This window comes from Diorhabda sublineata, chromosome 4 (genome assembly GCF_026230105.1).
Source record: "Diorhabda sublineata isolate icDioSubl1.1 chromosome 4, icDioSubl1.1, whole genome shotgun sequence".
NCBI classification, from domain to species: domain Eukaryota; kingdom Metazoa; phylum Arthropoda; class Insecta; order Coleoptera; family Chrysomelidae; genus Diorhabda; species Diorhabda sublineata.
This window is the reverse complement of record NC_079477.1, coordinates 2,191,386-2,213,843: the sequence shown is the minus strand read 5'-3', so window position 1 is coordinate 2,213,843 and position 22,458 is coordinate 2,191,386. Positions and strand designations below refer to the sequence as shown.

The 22,458-nt window shown below is 31.1% G+C and overlaps 2 protein-coding genes across 6 annotated transcripts; both read right to left on the bottom strand.

Moving 5' to 3' along the window:
- Window positions 1-192: 192 nt before the first annotated feature.
- Window positions 193-17,263, bottom strand: LOC130443531 (probable ribonuclease ZC3H12C). Of its 5 annotated transcripts, none has more exons than XM_056778234.1 (8): window positions 16,921-17,263; window positions 8,130-8,347; window positions 7,551-7,799; window positions 7,049-7,285; window positions 6,639-6,993; window positions 5,539-5,740; window positions 5,293-5,476; window positions 193-4,614 (listed from the first exon to the last, which is right to left on the bottom strand). In XM_056778234.1, exons 1-8 carry the CDS (start codon window positions 17,137-17,139, stop codon window positions 4,368-4,370), a joined length of 1,911 nt encoding a protein of 636 aa, XP_056634212.1. In that variant the 5' UTR covers window positions 17,140-17,263; the 3' UTR covers window positions 193-4,367. The 5 variants fall into 5 exon arrangements, with proteins under 5 accessions (XP_056634212.1, XP_056634214.1, XP_056634213.1 ...); XM_056778236.1 differs by having other exon boundaries at window positions 7,551-7,776; window positions 16,921-17,059; XM_056778235.1 differs by lacking the exon at window positions 16,921-17,263 and adding an exon at window positions 12,762-13,168.
- A 1,833-nt stretch (window positions 17,264-19,096) lies between these two features.
- LOC130443529 (U3 small nucleolar RNA-associated protein 14 homolog A) lies at window positions 19,097-22,267 on the bottom strand. The gene is made up of 3 exons (XM_056778231.1): window positions 21,514-22,267; window positions 20,523-20,925; window positions 19,097-20,465 (listed from the first exon to the last, which is right to left on the bottom strand). The coding sequence occupies exons 1-3, from the start codon at window positions 21,999-22,001 to the stop codon at window positions 19,125-19,127; spliced, it is 2,232 nt and encodes a 743-aa protein (XP_056634209.1). The 5' UTR covers window positions 22,002-22,267; the 3' UTR covers window positions 19,097-19,124.
- Between the last annotated feature and the right edge of the window lie 191 nt (window positions 22,268-22,458).

The window sequence follows — 22,458 nt, the reverse complement described above, 5'->3', positions numbered from 1 at the left end:
ATTTTGTTTCCTCAAATTGAAGTTTCTTTCCAGGAATTATTAAGCACTTAAATAGATATTTAAATTTATCCTGCTACTCAGGATTTTTATTTAGTTATTTTTCAGGTCCTTCGAATTTATATTTTATCACATAGATAAAAAACAGTGTAAAATCCGTGTTTTTTGTAAAGAGGATTGTAATAAAACAACAAATATATTTAAAATTATATTTCAAAAATAAAAATAAATAATTAATTAAAAGGTTAACAACTGGACACTTGAACATTCATCTAAAGTTCAAAATATAAAACATTTAATAATTTCTATAAAATAATTTCGAAAATAGGTAGAAAAGTATTAAAAAATGAATGTTTCAACATCCAACAGAATTCACACAGTTTTTTATGAACTAATAATTATCATCAATAGATGCAATATGCAACAATACTAAACAACACATAGGTGCATACAAAACTTCAACAATTATTAAAAACAGTTTAAGAGGACATAGAAACTCCTTATAGGACGTAGGGTAAGTAATTTTTACAAAATTATATTCTCCCCCAGACTGGTCGGTTAATAAACAAATTAATTCTACAAAATGCAACAAAGTTAAATTAATTTAATAATTTCATTTAGCTACAGCTGTAAATCATGATAAAAAATCACAATCATAAAAAATATCCATTCCTGGGGCATTAAAAACAAAGTTTTCGATATAAATTTTAATAATACCTCGTTGAATTTTGTGGAAAACTAATTACATTGTTTTCGGTATGATGTTTGTGAATACAAAGCATTTTGTATGTAATGAATTATTGCTTCAATTTTCCTTTAAAAAAATTGTACATACATTAACTGTTACTGTGTATCAAAACTTTTTTATGTTTAAAAAAATTTTAAGTGAATTTCATTTCGATTATTAATCTAGTAAATTCACACAGGAAGGCTGCCAGAACCAAAAGTGGCAATAAACCTCCAAGAGGCACGTTCCTGGGTTTATGACACTGAAATAAGCTTCTACTAGGTACCGGTACTATACTATGATGTGAAAGAAAAATCTAGAGTAAAAAGTGGAACTAGGGGAGAGTATGCTGAAATTGTTAAAAGATGATATCCAAAGTGATTTGATCAATGATCGATGAAGAGGAAATAAAAAATGAAACACTCAATCGAGAATATCTTTAGAGTGATCATTGGAGATTGTACAAGATTCTAGAAGGACATTGGACAATTATTGCAAAGAGTGTGAATGAGAAGAAAAGACATTTGATCATCTGTTCTACCTATATAGTAGAATTAGACAAAGAAAAAGTGAAAAATAAGCTACCAAAGGAAATACGATAAGAGGGGGATTAACTAAGTTTCTAAATTTGGTAACACAATAGAACTCTGAGTAAACCATAATTAATCTAGGTAGAAGTTGTTTGTACTAACCTTACCTTGAACAAATATGGAACCGATTATTGCATTTTGATGGTTTTTATCTCAATTTTTAGCCATACTGTAAATATGTAGCAAAAGCAATAGAATATATACAAATAATACCAAAAAGAATTGTTGAAAAATGATATTGACACAGGAATCACAGCTAAACATCAAGAAACAGAAATTATTGCACAACATCTAAACTGATTTGGTCAAGAATTGAAAAAGAGGAAACGAAAAATGGAAGACTCAATCCGGAAGACCTTTAAAGAGATCAATGGACATTGTAGATATGGAGAGTGACATCAGACAACTATTGCAAAGAGAATAACTGAGAAGTGGAGACGATTTAGCATCTGTTCTACTTCATTTTGGACTGAAAAAATATATACAAACGTCACTAAAAAGAATATTAAATAGATAAATTTAATTATTTTGAACAAAACAAACAGATCTAGTCTAAAGTTAATATTGAATAACGTTAAGTTTGACTAATGACAATTGTTGTTGTATATTCCTCAAACTGCTATTTGGGATAAAAAATCCCTCCTATGATAGATTTTTTTAAAGGAAAATATAAGTTTAACACTGTGATTGAATTTCTTTAACCAAATTATACTAAATGCTCTGCACCACAAGGAAATCAGGTATTAGTAAATATTTTATTTATAATTTACGATTACAAGGCTAGTAATAAATTTTAAATGTATTTTCCTACAGGAATGTACAAATAAAATTTCCAATATACTATACTATAATTCAGAAATTGCAACAATTTTACTAGAGATACATAGTATCAACTTATCGGTGTAAAAAAATTAATAATTACAGTAAAAACTATGATCATTCAAAAGCATTTTTTTAATAACCTTCAATATGAAGTTGTTTTTTTTCTTCTTTCATTCTCTAAGCCTAAATTAAGGGTTTTTCTTATCAATTTATTTAAATTTTTGTGCCAAAAGTTCTCTATTTTTTTATAACAAAAAAGTCTGCGTATTAAATATTTAATTAAATAAGTTTCTATTGATATTTTTCAACTAATTTGTTATAAAAATGTTTTTCGATTGGCACATTTATCTCATATCATATAATTGTATTTTTTGTGGACTTACAATAATAAAAAAAATTTAGTTCATCTATCTAGAAAAAATTATTAATAATTTTGTAACGATTTTAAAGTAACAATATCAATAAAACATGTTGAGTTGAATAGATTTTTATCCAATATTAACATGAAATAGATGCCTACTAATTTTCTTTAAAATATCCAAGGAAAACGAAGCATCACCTTTCAAAAATAAAACACAATATGAACCTATGGAAGGACTGTTGATGTTTTATATTATACAAATTAAAATTGAACTTTGTTATCAATCCATGGAGATAGTACGAAAGGAATCCGATGGATTTAAATGCAAACAAATTAGACGAAACACAAGAACTGGTAACAAGACTACAAAAGAGGAATGATAAAGAACGATAAATAAATAAAATTCAGGTGACAGTGATGAAATATTAAAAAAAGGTAAAGGGAGTGACAAAGAAGAAAGAACGGCCTATTCAATATCAAGAAAATCATGGGAAAAAGTTATAACCAGAATATTGAACAAACATATCCACTAAGTGGTGGAAGGGTCAACTTTAATGGAAATTCAAAATTGGAAGACGATCTGAAAAAAAAAATATACTAGAAATGTATAGCACAGAATGTATAAGGAAGTCCTAACTGTATATAAATTGTTCTATATACAAAAATGTTGATTTTCCTTTTTTTTTTTATTATAAATTATGCATTCAATTTGTGGATTTGTCGTTTTATAAATTTTTTATATACTAATTAACAACAAAATAGACTTAAAATGAAAAAAAAAACATACATAAACAATATTAATTATATTTAAAATTGAGAAATACTTGGTAATTTTTTTTAATAATTCGAATTTATAAAACCCAAAATAGGTTTCGAAAATAGTATGGGACCCACTTTTCAACACGCCACCATATCACAGATAGAAATATGAGTATCACATATTTTAGTATATACGAGGAATATTTGAAAACTATTTAGCAAAATTTATCCTGTAGCAAAATTTATCGTGACATGTTACAAATTAATAAGTCCTCATCAGTATATGATAAGGTGTAGCACGAACGCCTTCAAAATAAATGTCACTTCAAATTATTCGAGTCTACTTAGCCAACAGACAGTTCAGAACCAGAATCAATGGAGAAGTTTATAGATCAAGTCTGGAGTATCACAGAGCAGCATTCTGGGTCCATTATTTTATTTACTACATATATCAGGCAGAAAATACTGTAACAGGAACATTTTTAGTTGTTTTATCCAATCACGAAGATCCAGTTTATCTCCAACAGAACTTAAACCTGTTAGAAGGCGATTGGAGAAGGAAGTGCTATCCTCCAAAAGTCTCAATGTAAAATACTTCGTGTAGAGATGGTATGTGTCTAACGATACCCTCCACAAAGATCCTGGCATACAGTACATCACAGAAGATATCCAGAAGCATAGCAGAAGATATATTAAACAACTAAAGGGGCATGAGAATCCTCTAATATAACCATTACTAGAACCACAAGGAGAAAAACGACTCCTTATAGATTTTGAATGAAATATTAGAGCCCTTATTGTGCCCTTGGCTGAGTTATATGCCGGTCAATTAGCTTTTGGAATACTTTTGATTCTGATTGCTGATTTATCTGTTAACAAAAAAAATTAACGAGGTTAGAACCACCTAAATGGAAACTTGGTAAAGGTCCTTGTAATAAGTATTCGAATTTAAGGAGAAAAGACGAGCACAAATTGAAGCATAAAAACGTTAATATCAAATTAGGATCGTTTTCACAAGAGTATTATTGTTCGTTTATAACAATAAAAGAAATTTTTCGAATGATATTCGAAATTTGACACTATTAAGATGTTGGCACCATACATACACATCTTACGTTTTAGGAAACATACTAAGTATGGCGGCGCAAATTTTCTGAGGATTCGTCTCATCCGGATACATCTGCATGGCTTGAGTGACTTGTTCTTCGGGAAAGATAGCTGCTAGATGATAGTGCAATTTTCTACGGTCCTCTTGGACGGGAGAACTGCCGGATAAGTGATGCGTACCACCTTGAGACCAAACAGGAGGCCACATGTTCAATTGTGTATCCGAGCAACTTGATATTCTCTGCATATGTCTAAATAAAAAGATATAACGGGTAGTTATTATTTATATTCATTATAATTCTATTTAAAGCCCCATTTATCTTCAATTAAACATATCTAGAACGTTATTGGTTACGGGTTAATGAATTTAAGTCTTTAGTGGGGCTATGTCATGTTGAGGATGGTAGCCAATGGTAGCAGGACTATAGGAGAAGAAGAGACCAAGATGAATATAAGAATCGGCACGGAAAAACTGGAACATTATGAGATATAAATAAAAAAAGATATATCTACAAAGACCAAATTAAGAAGAATCAAAATAATATAAAGACTAATTATAACATTTGGATGGATAAAGAAGTAAAATTCAGGTGAAAAAGATTGAATATGAGAAAAGAGTGACAAAAAAGATGAAATAAAAATATAGATAAAGAAAAGAAAATTACAGTTATGGAAACACTTACAACTGATGAAAAAAGGTACGATTTGTCTCTGATTAAACATATTTGGAATGTTATTGGACATGGGTTGATGAATTCAAGACTTTAGTGGGGCTATGTCATGTTGAGGAAGCTTGGGAAATAATTCAGTAAGAAGATATCCACCCACTAAGCAGAAACACATCAAATACAGCATTAAGTGAAAAAATATTCAATATTTCTATATATTTAATTTGTTTTTTGTAGGTCAGTGTATATTTAAAAATTCACCTATGTTGGGGATGTTGCTGTGGAGGCCAAGGTCTATAAGAATCAGGTGCCGAGGCGATTCTAGTCACGTGTTGATGTACGTCCCAACCTGGTGGAGGACTCATGAATGGCGAAGTCGATTGTCCTGTCGAAATCTGGCTTGGTGGTACTCCTGGGTATCTGACATTTAGTCGAGGATCCGCACCTGCAAAATAAAAAATAATATAGTCATTTTAGATTAATTAGATAAGCGTTGTTATAATTTACCCGGATTTAGGGTAAGTTGTCGTTGTAATTTCTTGTGCAAATTTTCTTGGAGTGAATGTTGCGAAGGTGGAGTTATATAGGAAGCACCGACGTTGTCCACGCTACGACTTTTGGAGACGACGGCGTGTTGAGGTTCTTTGGCGGGTGGTACGTTCGAACGAGTACGACCTAATGGTGTTTTACGAATGTCACCTTCCCTAGCCTGAAAGAAAATTACAATATTTAACATAAAAGTAATTTTAACGGTTATGTGATATGGAGTTTAGGATCTAAAAATATCAAAACAATCATTTGAGTTTTTTTTTGTAAGAGTAAGAAAACAGAAAAACTTGTTGGCAGAAGTGCTATTTCGGAAAACTCTACTAAACAACTGATATTTCAATTACATCAACCGTTGAGTGGACGAAGGAGTCATGTTTCTGTTTCAAGTCCATACCCTAGTGGAATACTCCATGAATAAAATGAATTTGTTGAGCTCGTGGTGGGTGTCGTTGGAGGTCTCGATGTTGGACCACTGACACATTCGAATAAGGGCCCAGATCACATAACACTTTTCTACAAAAACCTTTCAAAGGTAACTGTCTAATTAGAAACAACCCCTGGTGAAATCACTCTAATGAGGAACACCATGATGACTGGGAAGCGTCCAAAGCAATATAAAACCATTCTCAATGGGCTCAGAACCGACTAATGACAGGACACGTTCACCTAAGACACCATCTCCACACCATGAGCATCCGGAGTGCAGCTGGTGCATGAAATTGCAGACCGCTACATCTGTAAGTGCCTTCCAGTGTCTAATGGCATCCAAAGGTTTAATCCAAAGCGCCTGATCTTTGGTAGTGTTGAATGGGGCACGACAGAAGGCATATGTACTTAACGGTTCTTGGACTATGAACCTTAATGGAACAGGTATTATGGTAGATCCTTCATATCCTTAATAAATAGTATTTCTGTTTGTTTTTTTGACCATACAACTTCATCCAACAAGTTTGGTGTCACTAAAAAACATTTTAATGAAAAAAATGCACAATTAACTATGAAATTTATTATATTTATATATTTTTTTGAGTGAAATGTTTAACAAATTATCAACTAACCTGTAAATGTCTCTGCGCGTGCTCCGACAATCTCTCCGTGACGCTTTTATGGGGTAGAGGTCCTCGTTCTGGATGATGGTACTTGCATTTGTTACCATAAGTGCATTTTTTGGCGTAAGGACAAGGCGGAGGCGGATCCCCTTTCTTCGATTGACATTTCAAAAAGTTGTCCAACGTCGGTCCGGATCTTCCCAAAGGATCATCGGGCGGCATAAAATGATCGTTGACGAATGAATACATGAGTATACGTTCTTCTACGACTTTACGAAATTCCGCGTTCTCCTGACACAGATCGCGATAATTATCGTTGCTTACTACAATACCGTCGGTTTGCGCCGCCAATTTTAATATGTACCTAAATAGAATGTTGGATAAATATGTGCTAAAACGGTTATTATTGAAGACTGTACCTATCGTCGTAACAGACCATCCTTTTTCCTCCCACTAATCTCGATGGAGTAAAAACTAACAGTCTGTCTTTCTCGAGTTCGGCTAAAATCTCTTGATCCCGTATCAGATTATCGGGTCGTGGTGATTCTTTACGCCATTTCGGAACGAATACCGTGATGGCTTTGTGACCACGAGCTTTGAACCAATCCACGCATATTTTTATACCGCGACAGGAAAATATTTCTTTGTTTCCATGGCTATAAACACATATTTTTTTTTAAAAAAAAAACAAAATATTTCAAAAATTTTATCGTAAACTGTCTAATAAATCACATAAAAAGACAATTAGAAATAACCATATGTTTCCACGTTTAACTTTAATTCTGAGACGATTGGATATAAATATTTCAGACGATATTTCAACATTCAATTTTTCAAGATTATAAAATATGTTTTTTTCAAAAAAAATTTCACAATTATTTCAAGAATGAATTAAAAATTATAATTGAAAGTGATAATTACCTCATAGCTACGTTACTGCCATCTATAACAATGGGTCGTAGCAACTGGGAGCCTTCGATAGTGTCCAATTGAAATGGAGTCACGTCCAAGGAACTTTCCGTGGGGCTGTTGTCGCAGGAGCTACCCTTCTGTGCTCCTAATTTAATGAGTTCCGCTAAAAGTTCGTTTTGGGTGGGTGAGGGACCCAATTTTTGTAAAGCTGCTTGTACTAATTTTTCCGTATAACCTAATTTCAGAGCGAATTCTACCCTAAGATTACATAAAAAAACAAACGTTTACTAGTACGGGGAAATTGATTTTAATTCTACTTAATAAATTATTATACATACACATAAATTTTGAGGTTATATGAGAAAACTTCGAGATCTTTTTATTAACTACAACTTTGCTATTTAACTTTTTAGCGCAAATCGTGAAAAACCGTTTTTTACCCTTAAAAACTCTTCCCCTTCCACATCCTGATACCGTAAATTATTTTTTTTTTCGCTTTTTGTTATGTCATCTTCCTATTCCTATGAGTGTAATTTCAACATTTTTTTATATAGAAAATTATCGACCTTGGTCTATAAGTGTGTTTACCTGGCTGTATATCCGGCTGATATTTCCGGAGTGGACTGTACGTATTCGGCGTATTCTGCAGCGAGGGTGTCGCTGGTCGTTCGAGAGACATCATGATGATAAGCCGGCGCCTGTACAGCCGAAGATGGAGTGTCTGCTTCGTAATCCGAATCGTAACTCGAGTCTTCGCCCGTCACAGCCCCCAAACATCCCTCAACGCAGATTTCGTCTACATATTTCTGAAATAAAAACGTTGATTGGTTAACTTAACCTAGCGACAGTTTCGTAATTTACCTTCTCATTGATTTAAAATATTTGTACAAAACACATGTAAACATAAACAGTCTCTTACAATTAGAATTTTAAGTATAATCAGTCTAGCAACGTCAAAAAAATGTAAAAGTATCGATGAAATTATGATTGTGAAGTTACCACTATTATTATTATTATTGACACGATCAATTGCCAGATAAAGACAACGAATTTGAAAAAGTCACTTTGGAACATACGTAAAATGAAATTACTGACCATTTTCTTTAAAAAAAAAAAAGTTTTCAAAAGTTACGTTTGTTCTATGTTAATTGAGTTTAATATCACAAATTCGGTATACTTACATTACTAGGGATATTTTAGAAGATAAATATATAACATATATGTTAATAATATTAATTTTTTATTTCAAATTAAGTAGTTAATGACGATGTAAAATAAATTTCAAGTAATATCTTAACCTTACATTATCTGACAAACGTTTGGATTACGGTCAGTCAAGTTTCGAGTATGGCGATTACACTGTTGTCAAGTTGTAATCTACTCGTGTGGTCTGTATAAAATATATGCGTTTTAAAAATTTATATTTTCTTAATCCATTAAAATAAAAAATTTAAGAATATTATATTAGTTCTAAAAAATTAATAAGTAACGACTGCATTATCAGAAATAAAGCGAAAGTAACAATATGATTTATATAAAATGAAAAGCTGGCAACGCATTGACATTTCCCATAAGAAGACAAATATTTTGATCTGTTTGTATTACAACAATAATAATTTTTTTATTATCTAAACATAAAACGTATTTTCAAAAACACGTTTTACATCACGACTTGCAAAGTAATAATCAGATCCTACTTCATTGGTAGAATAATTAAGTAAAAGAGAAATTGAATAATATATTATTTAGTTGAAAGTAAAATGTTCTACATGGCGAACGTTATAAACAATTAATTCTATTGTTGTCTTAGTTAAAATATTATACAGGATGTCCCGAATACGAGTAAATTGGGATAATGGTAGATCGTTACAACATATATTTAATTGAAATATTGTAATAAAGGTGAGGTCGTCGAAAATAAACAATCGTCTTTGACCTTCGAGGTGATATCCCGCTTTACGGATATATTTTTAAAAAATTATAATTATATTATTGAATTTAGAAACATACCTCGTCATCATGTAATTTATCGATTGTCTCACTTCTATAACTAGACAGATAACCGCTACACCTTGCAAATAGCAAAACGGATAAATCTGTTAAGTCACTATTTAAAGGAAAATATATTTAATTAATGAAATGTCATTATTTCAATTAAATTGTGAATACACAAATATATTAATAATTAATTCAATAATTAAAAAGTTTATAACCTTCTATTTTATTCTTCTTCTTATAGCCGATCTGATTATCTAGAATATTCTCGTTCAGAATATCGATAACTGCATATTTATATAGACAAAAGTCAACTTATAAGAAAAAGAAGAATAACCTAAACAAGCAAACAATTTATAGGTAAAGTATTTTGAATGTTTGTATATTTATGAATCGAATAAATGCAAGAAAAACATAATAAAATGCGTTTAAACAAATTCTATATAAGCAATTATATTTGAAATAAAAAAATTCGACGTCATTGATAAATAAACATGAATTCGTAAAAAACTAATTGCGGATGCAAAAAACAATAACAATTTTCAAGATCGATTAGGTTATAAAGGGTGGGGCAGATCGAAATTCAATAAAATAATGCACATGTGTAATACGAGGGCAGGCCCAAAATTTCTTTTCTACCTATGTAAATGAAAAACTATCGAAATGCGTTAGATAAGGGTAGGGATTAGCATCAGGGTTAATTTTAAAGAGGCCCCAAATATTATTAGAGACAAAATAAGAAATAGAATCACTCTCGGTGCACGTTTTCTTATAATTCTTTCTTTATGAGATACATTTTCTTCTCTCTACTCTCCCTATTTCCACCACTGCACGTCTTACTGTCAATCTGCATCTGTCATTTGACGCCTATATATGATGCGTAATTTTTCGAAATTTTTTGGGTTTTTGGGTGGGCTTATCACTCTAAAAAGTCATTTCAAACGCTTTTATTTTTTCGATACCCGGTTATAAACATAAGGATTTTATTTGGATTTAACCAAGTTCCAAGAATATATCAATGTCAATGTCTTGGTTTTACACACTGTCTGCGGTAGGTATTTGTCTCTGTACGGATTTCCCATACGAAATGACGATTCAATCGAAATTTCTACTTTCGACTTAAACAATTAATTATGAATAAATTGTGTAATTACCAGGTGATAATAACCAAGTGGTTTAGAACGTGAAATTCGCGTCTTGTCACACAATCAATCACTATTGACACCTAACCTAACCTAACTATTGACATCAAGTAAATTTGGCATCAATGATGGTTTATAAGTATTTCCGGATACGACAACGAAATGTCTGGTAATTCCTTGTGTTTTTAATTAAAACACCGCAAAATATTTTTCCACAAGTTGGTCCGAAATTGTTTTTTGGGGGGTCGCAAATACGTTTTCCTTGGACTTTCTTATGAAATTTCATTTCAGGTTCTCAAAATTAAGGCGAAAAACTTTCTAAAAAAATGTTACGACAAAAAAATTTCAGTCTGCAACTAGGGCAGGGCAATTATCAAAAAATATAATCGATTATATAAAATAATCGATTATTTTCGATTAATCGATCAATCGAAAAACATTTTATTTATTGAACAATATAATGTACTTAATTATATTTGCAATGTCAATATTAATTTACCTCCAGGACAATTATTAATATTTATCGGATTGGATGGTTTGTGATTTCGATACAATTTGTTGATTGATTCGTATCTTTGTGGTGGAAGAAAGTATTCTATTAGCAATTTCAATCTTTTTTGTTATTGAGTCATCTGTAATCTGTCAACTGTCAACATTGAAGTGGCTAAATTCACATTTAAGGAAGTTAAACTTGTTTACTCCAGAACGTTCCGAAAGTGTTTTGCGGTACGGAACTGTCACTTTCAATACATGAAACACTCAAAACGCATCATTCGGTATGTAAATGAATACAGAACGAAACTGTCAACTGTCACATTTAAGGAAGTTAAAGTTGTTTACTCCAGAACGTTCCGAAAGTGTTTTGCTATCATTTTCAATACATGGAACACTCAAAACGCATCATTCGGTATGTAAATAAATACAGAACGAAACTGTCGAATGTCACATTTAACAAAGTTAAAGTTGTTTACTCCAGAACGTCCCGAAAGTGTTTTGCAATACGGAACTGCCACTTTCAATACTTGGAACACTCAAAACGCAACTTTCATTATGTAAATAAATACAGAACGAAACTGTCAACTGTCACATTTAAGGAAGTTAAAGTTGTCTACTCCGGAGCTCCCGAAAGTGTTTTGCTGTCATTTTCAATACATGGAACACTCAAAACGCACCTTTCTGTATGTAAATAAATACAGAACGAAAATTGTCAACTGTCACATTTAAGATATTTAGATACATTTTTTTATTTATTATTATAGAAATGAGTTATTCGTAAAAATACTATCTAACCTAAATAAATACCTTTCGAAAGCATTCAGAACGTACTTTTTGCTCGAAATCACTAATTAAATCTTCAAACTATCATTAAATATTTTTTTTATTTTATAAATAATGAAAAACATCAAATTATTCATGTATTTATCGTATGTGATGAAAATTATCAATTTTTCAATATAATTTTGGAGTATCAGGGTGAATAATATAAAAATTAAATAAAACATCTTTTGTTTATTGAATTACGAGATTGATTATTATAACTTTAAGTATCAATATCTCGAAAAATTAAGCCTAATCCCCTGTAAAATCGCGACGCCACGGAAATCGTACTTTCTACCTTCTTACTAAAAATATTCAATCGTATTTTTGGTGAATTTTGTCGAGAAGAAATTATTGAAATTAAATAAACTTTCCGACCAACCAACACAGGCCTATCCAAACCTCTTTCTATTGTTCTGTACAGCTTATCGTTATGAAATACCAAGAAAATTTAGGAAATATTCAGATTATTATGGAATAATATTTAAAATAAAACTAAATTGTAAAATTAACTTTCAAATCACTATATATCAGTCGCTTTTAGCGATTTATTTTACCTAAAAGTAGGTTCAATAAACTAAGCTTCATATTGCTTCCACCATATTTTCTAGATTCGATTCCTAGTGACTACTAGTTGTTTTTTCGATCACAAAAAAATATTCCTAACGATAATTATAAAAAATGAAAAAAAAAACTTGAATTGTGTTATATTTTCGACCGAGAAAGTATCACAAATTAATTTTAGAAAGATAAGAAAACAACTTACCTCCCCAATTACTGTCATATCTCACAAAACGGATCTAAGTTTCCCTGCATATCCGTTAGGACAATCTAAAACCTTCACGAGAACCCATCGTCGCCACCAAACGAAAAAAATCACAGTTTAAATGAAATTACTGATGCGATATACACTGTTCCGCCGAACTTTTACCGAACAAATAATATTAAAGAAGAAACCGAACGCGCCACTGTTTGAGCATTACCTCGAAATTTCGAACCGGATGTTTTCGAAAACCCGCTAAGGTTACGACAACGCGTTATTTTCATGTAGGTACGTTCGACGTAAACGCTAAGCTCGAGACCGCGAGAAATTCGGCCAAAGCCAAGTTTAAAGTACTAGAAGTTTCGAGGCGAGTAGCCGATGTGCCTCCCCCCACACCCGATGAACATATCAATGAAATTTCAAATTGATGAATTGCTCTCTCTTTTTCTTTTTTATTTTAAAACTCGTTCGGTTCGCGTTCCTACAGCTGGTTACGAGGTATCTTCGAAAATTTATTTCATTTTTTCAATTTAAATAGTTCAAATACTTGTAATATTTAATACATAGGACTTATGACCACTCCAAACCATTTTCTTTTGTTCTTTACGGCTTATTAATGAGATGAAAAAGCTCAAAATAACGTTCTGCTAATTGTACTTCATATAATTTCGTTGTATCTCTGAAGAAATTCTAATACATTTGACAACATTGTAGACCGATACAACACGGCTGACAACGTAATTTTCATCAAAACACGAGCATTGATTTCATTCACACCCTGTATATTTAAAACGTAACAGCTCAATTATTAATAGGATAAAAAACTAATTCACAACACTTATATTTTTTTCGTTTTCCCCCCGTTATTCAACTAAATGTCATTACAAACTTAACTAAGATGGTTTCAATATTTTTTCGTGAATAAATTAACACAAGTAGACTATAATACAATTAGCAGCAATCAACTCTCAAAATACGAGTCTGCGTACAAAAAATAAATTACAGTTTATATCGGGCGTTAATTTCAACGGGTACTGTATAATCGCAAAAAAACTCACGTTTTCGGGAGGATATTTCGCACTTCTTTAAGTAACAACTTGTTAAAAAGGTTTTTCGTAATAAAGCTGGAAAAAATGAGGTCTAAAAACCAACAAATAACAAAGAAGCTTACGGCAAAATGATCGGCCTACTCCACGGCGGCCATTTTTAAATCAGCTTGACAGTTCGTTTGATTGCCTAATAAGATTAGAAAAAGAAGAAGAAATATTTTGTTTTATATGGATTAATATTGATGAGAAAATTTGTTAATGCAATTTTTTAGTCAATTGCTAACAAATTAATGCTTTAGATAGATCAGATTTTTTATTTATCAAACTTTCTATAATATCGAGATACAATCTACGTCGTAACCGCACTTATTTACGATTGAAAGTAAAGCATATTACCGCGAGGTTAGGTTTGGGGATCCCACTGGTGATGCTTACCATACAAATTACTAAGAAATCTTGAATATTCAATGCAAAACTTTAGACATATTTGCGGTTTTAATAATAAAATTTATATAAACAATTCTATAGAAATAATAATATATAGAAATAATAGGTTACTTACCTTATACGAGGAGAAGAATTAATGATATAGAGTAACTATATCATGATTTATTATATTTTAGCATGAGAAGTATATAGTCCAGTCAAATTTGCTTGAAGAAAAAAATTATTTCCATAAAAAATTAATATGTGAATGTCATATGTTTTTTTGTTGTTTAGTACAGCAATATTTTGAAAAATGAACGTCATAACTTTTGGCCCAATTGTTTATATTACTGTCAATATATGGTTTTTGTTATTGTCCGAACTAAGTTATGCTCAGATGAACTTCAATTTATGGAAGAAGTTGTAGATTTTGAAATAACCTACAAAACTAAGTTTTATCAATTATTTACATTACAAATTGAAGGAAAACTTGGAGTTTTTCACTGTATGATGCAGGGTGGCAAGCACTAATATTTAAAAAAAATATTTTGTTAATTAGTCCATACAAAATGGCTACTTCAACGTTTTTTTTCCTTTCTAGTCAGGAACTGTATAAGAATAATTTTTTACGATAAAAATCAGATACGCCCCTGTTATTACGGTCCTTCGAACAACACCTCGTCGATGTCCTAGTGTTAAATTTCCAATTACATTCTACTGGAAACAAACGATTGTGAGGTACAGATACCCACCGAGAAAATATACAAAACGTTGTACTTATGTTGAGAATGTCCTCGTGAGTGACGTATCGATAGAGAACGGAGATCCGGGTCGAGTTCTGCTACTGCCTATGAATATGATGATGATCGTATGGTAAGGGGTCCCCAGTATTTTTTCAGACGGTCGCTGAACTTTGTGTGTATGTCGTCGTCGTCGTTTTATCGATAATCATAACGGCGTAAAATTTCAATATGCACACACATTTGAATATTTATTAGAATAGAATTTCATATTTTAAAACCGATCAACATTAAAAATCTATTAACTTTTATAATAATTAATAAAATTCTGATTCTCAAGCCCTTATGCTGGATCTGAGGTGTGCTACATCCTTCAAATAGGCTAGGCTACAATTTTATTAAATAGTCCAGTAAATAAAAGTCAAAAAATCGACCCAACTGCATCAATCCTGTAGTATTCTTTTTTTTAAGTTTCAAAAATTAGTTTTCAGCCAATTTCCGTTAATATAAAAAGTGAAAATCAATTCATTATCTACAAAAGTGATCCCATGGCAACAGATAATTAACTGGTTTTCATTTCTCACCGAAATGCCATAATTATCAAGATAATGGCAGAAAACGAATTGTCAAAACTTTGCAGTCAATCTTCAGAGCCCTCCCCGTCTTATTTCTCTCAGAATATTTTCGAATTTCAAAATATTTATCAGAATCTACTAATTAAAACTTGAATAAACACTCTATCGATTTTTTTCAATGTTTGTCCCTTTATTAACTGGACTTGTTTATATATTTTCATTCTTCACAAATTGGTTAATATAACTTGACATTCCTATCTTAAATCTACAAATAAAATTAACATTATCAGTTCAATTTGGTCAAAAATTGTCAATTCTAACTTTGATTTAGTCGAAAAATAGTTTGTGGCTATGTACTTCTTTTCCCTATATTTTGGTCTTTACCTATATGATTACCAAGTACTTAAAAAATAACTTATGACACTTTAGCTATGAAAAAAGGGTACGAAATCAACAGAGGAAAAAGAAGTAGACAATGATTTAACTTTAAATAGTTTTAAGCATTTATTTCTTAAATAAATAAATTAAAACCTCAAAATGTGTGCCAATACTTTGATAAGAATGAGTCTATTTACTGTACACTTGTATTTAATTAGTAGTCATAAATCTAATAATAACTCCAAACATTTTTAACAGCATTGTTTTGAAAAAACAATGCAATAGGTAAATAAATTGTCTTATTAATTTATTCAAGGACAATCCTCCTTTTGTAGGTTTGCTAAATGGTACAATAAATAAAATCAGAGATCATAATTGAAGCATTCTGAAGATGCAAATATATTATGTTGCTTATGTAAATGGGTAGAATTCAAACTAAAATTCTATTGAACTGCATTTTTATAAGAAAATCCTCTTTACATTAATCACAAATAGATTAAATTCAATTAAAAGCAATATTATGTTTGAAATTACAGTTAAAGGTGTTAATATTGTAGAATCAAATTATCATTATATTAAATGGAAATTATTCGCAATTATCAGAGGTTTACGACATAGATTGCTTTATAATTCTAAATAAATTCACCATATTCCATTTATTAGAGACCACATAATAGAAAGGTTTGATAATTTTAATTTGTACTTATTTATATAATGTTTTTAAACACTCATTCATGATTATATTCTTATTTTCAATAACTTTTGGGTTCCATTCGCTCACAAGCTAAGCATAAACACTTCAAGATGTATAATTATTTAAAAGTATCTCTGTGTATATTAAAAATGAATAAAAGCGGATCTAAGTACATAAATGAGAACCGAGCAAAAGTAAAAGCATCGTCCCCAATTGTTCAGGTCAAATCCGTATATTAAAGTTTTGAATAATTCTCGTCCTAGTGTCCTAGTTTTAATAATATCATTTTTAACATCTTACCTGTAGCCTAGTTAGAAAATCCGGGCTCAAAGTTCTTTCCGAATTATCCGGTGCATTAATTAATACATCGTAAATAGTTTGATCGGTTGAATGGTCTTGAGGAAAACACTTTTCACTCAGATCGGCCGAAAACAACACAGAAATTCTGTCCAAGTTTTCTCGTAGCAACTGTTTACATGATTGTTTGACTCGCACTGTACCGACAACCGTTTTTGACATTTTTTTCTATTTCCATGCTTACATATTGGAAGTTGTTTGTTAAATTTCTTTGTTTTAATGACAAAATAGGTTTCCCGAGGGATGTTAGAAATTTACTCACTTTGACATTTTGGTCTTTTGATATGACAGCGACATTGAACTGCGATGACAGCGCCGTTGTCAATTTATTTACAAAAGAAAATTATTTATTTTTGATTTACACTTTATTTTTTGTTTCGGGATATTTCAATTGATACAGACTGTCCATTTTATCTTAATTAGGTACGGAAATAGAAAATACTGAAACTAATTTATTTTAAACGTACATGGTGCCATCTTTTAATTGAAGCAGTAAATTGATTGCTACTCTAATAATAATTATAGGTAGCTAACCCTTTAAGAGCTATTTCTAACGTCCAAATTTAGGTAAACACCAAAAATTAGTATGGAAAGTCAATTCCATTGGATCAATGTTATTATCGCCGTGAGGATTGATAATAATTTGACTTAATAACATGTTCAGATTTTGTTGGCATAGAAGAAAAGAAAACTCGTATAAAATTCATTGTGTGCTTTTTTACTTATGATATATATTTACAAATAAGTTCAATTGAATTTAAATCGAGGTGGTTGGATAGCAGCCCGAAGCCCGGTAACCTATTTTAAACTTCAATTGATTTTACACTTAAAATATTAAAACATTTAGTAAAATCTATCAAATGATGTCTATAGATCATTTTGAATGAGTTCAAGTACTTTCAATTAATGAACTTTAGTTTGTTGTACACAAATCACAAGTACTAATGGCTTTGTTTTCCTCAGTATTAAGACTGGACCTTAGAGGAAATTTTTTCAAAATAATTTGAATCCTAAACATTCTAGAACCACATCAATTTTAATAAATTATTCCATGATGAAAAGCATTGAATTATATTGTGAAACTAGTGTGTAGAATAGGATATTTTAAGATAATATGACAAATATGTAATATCCAGTTTCCGATTGTATTTTACACTTTATTTTTCCGACGACTTACGTGAAATATTAAATTTTTCACATTATGAATTGGTAGAAATTTGGACATTTCACACTAACGTGCAATGAAGTTCTGATCCTTTTTTTCTTTGAAGAAAATGTAGTATGTGCTTTCTTAGAAGATGTTTTGACAAGACTTCACATGAGGATGGATGGCACTAAAAAATCAGAAACGAAAGTAGGGCAAGACAACAAGAAGTCATCATTTAAACTAGTGTGACAACGCGTGGACAAGTTAAGCAAGCTAGACAAGTAAAATAAAGTTACCTTGCAATGGATTCCGGGCACACCAGAGTGGAGGGAAACGAAATAGGTGTCAGATCAACTAAAGCAGGGGCAGATAAATTTTTCATAAGACCTGAACCCTTTTGTTGTATCACCTACAGAACAAGTATGGGAAAAGTAGATAGGGGTACTTGGACTATATACAGGGGTTGAGACAGGCAAAGACACTCCTATGACATTATAAACAGAGTATCTACTGAAAGGATCTGTCTAAATAAGAAAAAGCTACAGCTATCCCACATTTCTGATTGATAGATTATCTATAAACTCTTGGTTCCCCACTATCACAGAAAATATATATACTTTCGGTCGTGGTGTACAAGGTAACCCAATATACATACATACACAATTTTTCTAAGTATATAGGACACAAGGAACTGCTCAAATCACCATAGTAGACTAATAAGTTGGAATTTGTGTAACCTTTGATGGTATTCGTGCCAACATTCACAATAACACGTTTTGGCCCTTCGAACAATGTTTTCCATACAAATGAGGCTTGATCACACATACAGAGTAGATTAAGTTCGAATTTCTGGAATTGTTAGTGGTAGTGTGCCTGAAGACGATAACTTGGTTATCGAAACGTATGTTAGACAGTGTAATGTGAGTGTTGGTGTAGTGTGTCAGTACAAAAAAAATTAATAAATAAAACATATTACGTGCATGATTATTTAATAGTGAAATTAAAATTTTTTAACACCCATAAGTATGGATTTATTAATAGGGTCTATAATCGTACCCATTTTAGTAACAACAGAAGGTTCAATGAGTTTTCTGAAAGCAGTTTCAGGAACAAAAGTCCTACCGATCGGCGCTCTAATACTAGCTTCATAATCTTTTACAGATTTAAATGGAAAAGGAACTTCTGAAACCAATAAGGGTTTAACTTTGGACTGAGCCTTTTCATTAATGATCAGAGATCCTTTGTTGGCATCTCTCCTGGGCATTTTCGGAGGCGCCTTTATAATAAATCTTTTCTTTTTTCGTTTATTCGGATTGATCCCTGTTCCCGCCCAACTACCCCAACCGGGAAGGTTAAGATCTATGTCTTTAGGTGTATCCTTTTCAATTTCAGCTGTTTTTTCTTTACTGAAGTCTGCAGCGATATCATCGTCTTCGAACGCTTCCATTATTATGTTTTTCTGATCCAAGCACTCTTCATTTTCGTCAGTGGTGAGTAAGTCTGGAATGGCAGTGTTTAAAACAGTCTGTGTCACATTAATGAATTTATCTGGGTTTATATTCACAGGTTCTTCTTCATTATTATTACTCATAGAACTATTTAAGTTGATTACTGGAGTGGTATCTTCATTCTCATCTATACCTTTAGTTTGTTCAATCAATTCTTCATCTATGATTGGCTTTTTTTTTCTTTGAGGCATAGATAAATCTATTTCCTTATCTTTTTGGTGCTTTTTATTTTTCAAGTTCTTTTTAGTGCTTGCCCTATTGATTTTTGTCAGTTTTCTTTTCAATTTTTTGCTTAACTTTTGTTCCAAGTTATGGAAAACATCCTCGACATCTAAATCTTGATCTAATTTACTAACACGCCAATCGGAAGCAACATCATTTTTTTTCTTTGTCCCTGTTGACTTTTTCTTAAAGTTATTTTTTTCTTCTTTTAATCCATCTTCTTTTTTATTCAATTTACTTTTAGTTTGTTTTTTGTTAACTTTACTTAGACGTTTTTTATTGCTTTCCTCTATACCACCATCATTGATTTTGTTATCATTATCATTTTCTGCTACTAGAGTTGATTTGTCTCCTGTTATACTTTCTTCATCCTGCATAGTTTTCTGGTTTTGTTGGTTCCAATATTTTTTATATCCGCTTACAAAATCAATTACATCTTTTGTGGGTTTTATTCCACTAACCCACGGATTAGATTCTTCATTTTTATTCTCAGGTGATTCAGTATCATCTCCAGATTCCACACCTTCATCTTCTGAACCACTATCAACCGATTTTACTTTTTGAGTTAGTTCTCTACTGATAGCGAGCTGTTTAGCTAATTCTTGTCGACTCTAAAAAATAAAATGAAAATTTTGTTTACTGCAATCTAAATGATGCTCATAACTTACTTCTTTGTCATACTTAGCCCTAACTTGTTTATTCCTGGCCCACTGACTAGCCCCCTTATGTCTTAAACTGAACCTCTCCTCTGCTCTTGCTTTTTCAATATCCTCCAACTTCTTTAATGCTTCTTCAGGATTAACTTTCTGTAGTTCTTCAAATTCTTTCAATTTTTGTTTAATCTTCTCTCTTCTTAATATTCTATGATACTTTTTGCTTTTAATTTTATTTTGTCGTCTAGCTTTGGCTTCTTTGAAACTTTGATGAGCTCTGAGCTTCGCTCTTTCCTTCCTTTTCTCCTTAAGTTCTTCAAGAGTTAATGGGTATTCATCTTTTTCTTCTGTATCAATTTTGTATTCCTCTATTGGTGGCTCCAATGCTTCCAATTTTTTCTGAAGATCTGATTTAATTCTAAAAATGTTCAACAATTTGTTCTACAACCCTTTAAGAAAAGACGTCATTTGGTAATATAAAATCACCAAAAATTTGAATTTCATCAAAAGAAACAGGTTTTTGAAAATTTATTTTCAAAAATACTACAAAATAAATGGAGATATAGGAAATTTATTCCAAAATGTCGGCTGTACCTCGTTTTTGTCTTCCTTTTTTTTTTCAGAGACTAACAGCCTCTGTCATTTTTTCAATCGTAATGAGCCAATGAATTTTTTTGATTTTCTATAATAACTGCTATAGAAGTACATATGATTTTTGTGATATAATTATTGTTGATCAAATGGCACACTTGTAAAGTAGAAAACGAAAAAGTGGCCTAAAAAATCGTTAGATAATTGCTAATAACAAATGAAGTATGCAATATAGAGGAAAAATCCTATGTACTTCCAAAAACAATCCATTTTTCAAGATATATTCAAAATTTCATGTCAATCAGTTGAAAATTATCTAAGCTATATAATTGAAATTATTTTTTTGTACTTTGAAGACTTTATTTATTGTAAGTTAAAAATGAGAAAAAAATATCACTGTTAAATATAAATTTACCTAAAAGTTGATGGATAAATTTCGGCTTTTTTTTCCAAAATTTTCACCTTCTCAATGCTACCTAATGGAAAAATTAATTGAGGGGCAGCTCTATTCGATGTTACTAAAGCTTCCCATCGATCTAATTCTAATCTAGACTTCTCATAATTCAAAGTTCTTCTGATGCGTTCAGCTTGAAGCTTCTCGATCGGTTTAAGTAACGTTTTATTCTTTCCAGTCGTTGATTTTAGTTTTTGTGTAACTTGAGACGCTTTTCCTTTCAAGCCTTTGGTTAGTTCATTTACGTGGACGACATTCTTATTTGAACTAAGAGATTTGACTAAGTTAAATTCAGAAATTTGTGTAGTCGGTTCTGTTCGATGAGGATTTTTCAGTTGTTGTGCTTTGTTAAGTTTTAAAACACTGTCGACCAGTTTTTCGTGACATTGATCGTCTATTTCTTCGTCAGCAAATTCAAAGTGATCACTATCGTCACTCATTTTAAACATTTATATCATTAAACTAATACCACATTATTTCTATAGTCAATATTGTAGGCTATAATGAAGGCACATTTCTTCTTCTCAACGTTCTTAATTGTGGCCATAAGTATCTTATTACAACAGTCTTTTAGCTTAGGGAACAATTGTAATATTACCTACTTAAAATTTTTCATTAGATTTTAACCAGTTGTATGTGAACTATATTAAAAACGTAGTTAACTATAATAATTATTATTTGTACGTTTATTAAGAATGTTTTACTTGCTTTGGTTGTTTTTGCGCCATCTACAAGCTGGAAGCTAAAGTTTAATGAATAACTAGTGAATTTCTATAATTTTATTCAATTAATAAATACTTCTTTTACTTCTGATGCAAATTGTTGTGCACAATCTAGTTTCTATCTAATGTAATCTAAATAAAAAATATCATTTTTTACATTGGCTATTTTAAGTACGTTAAAGTG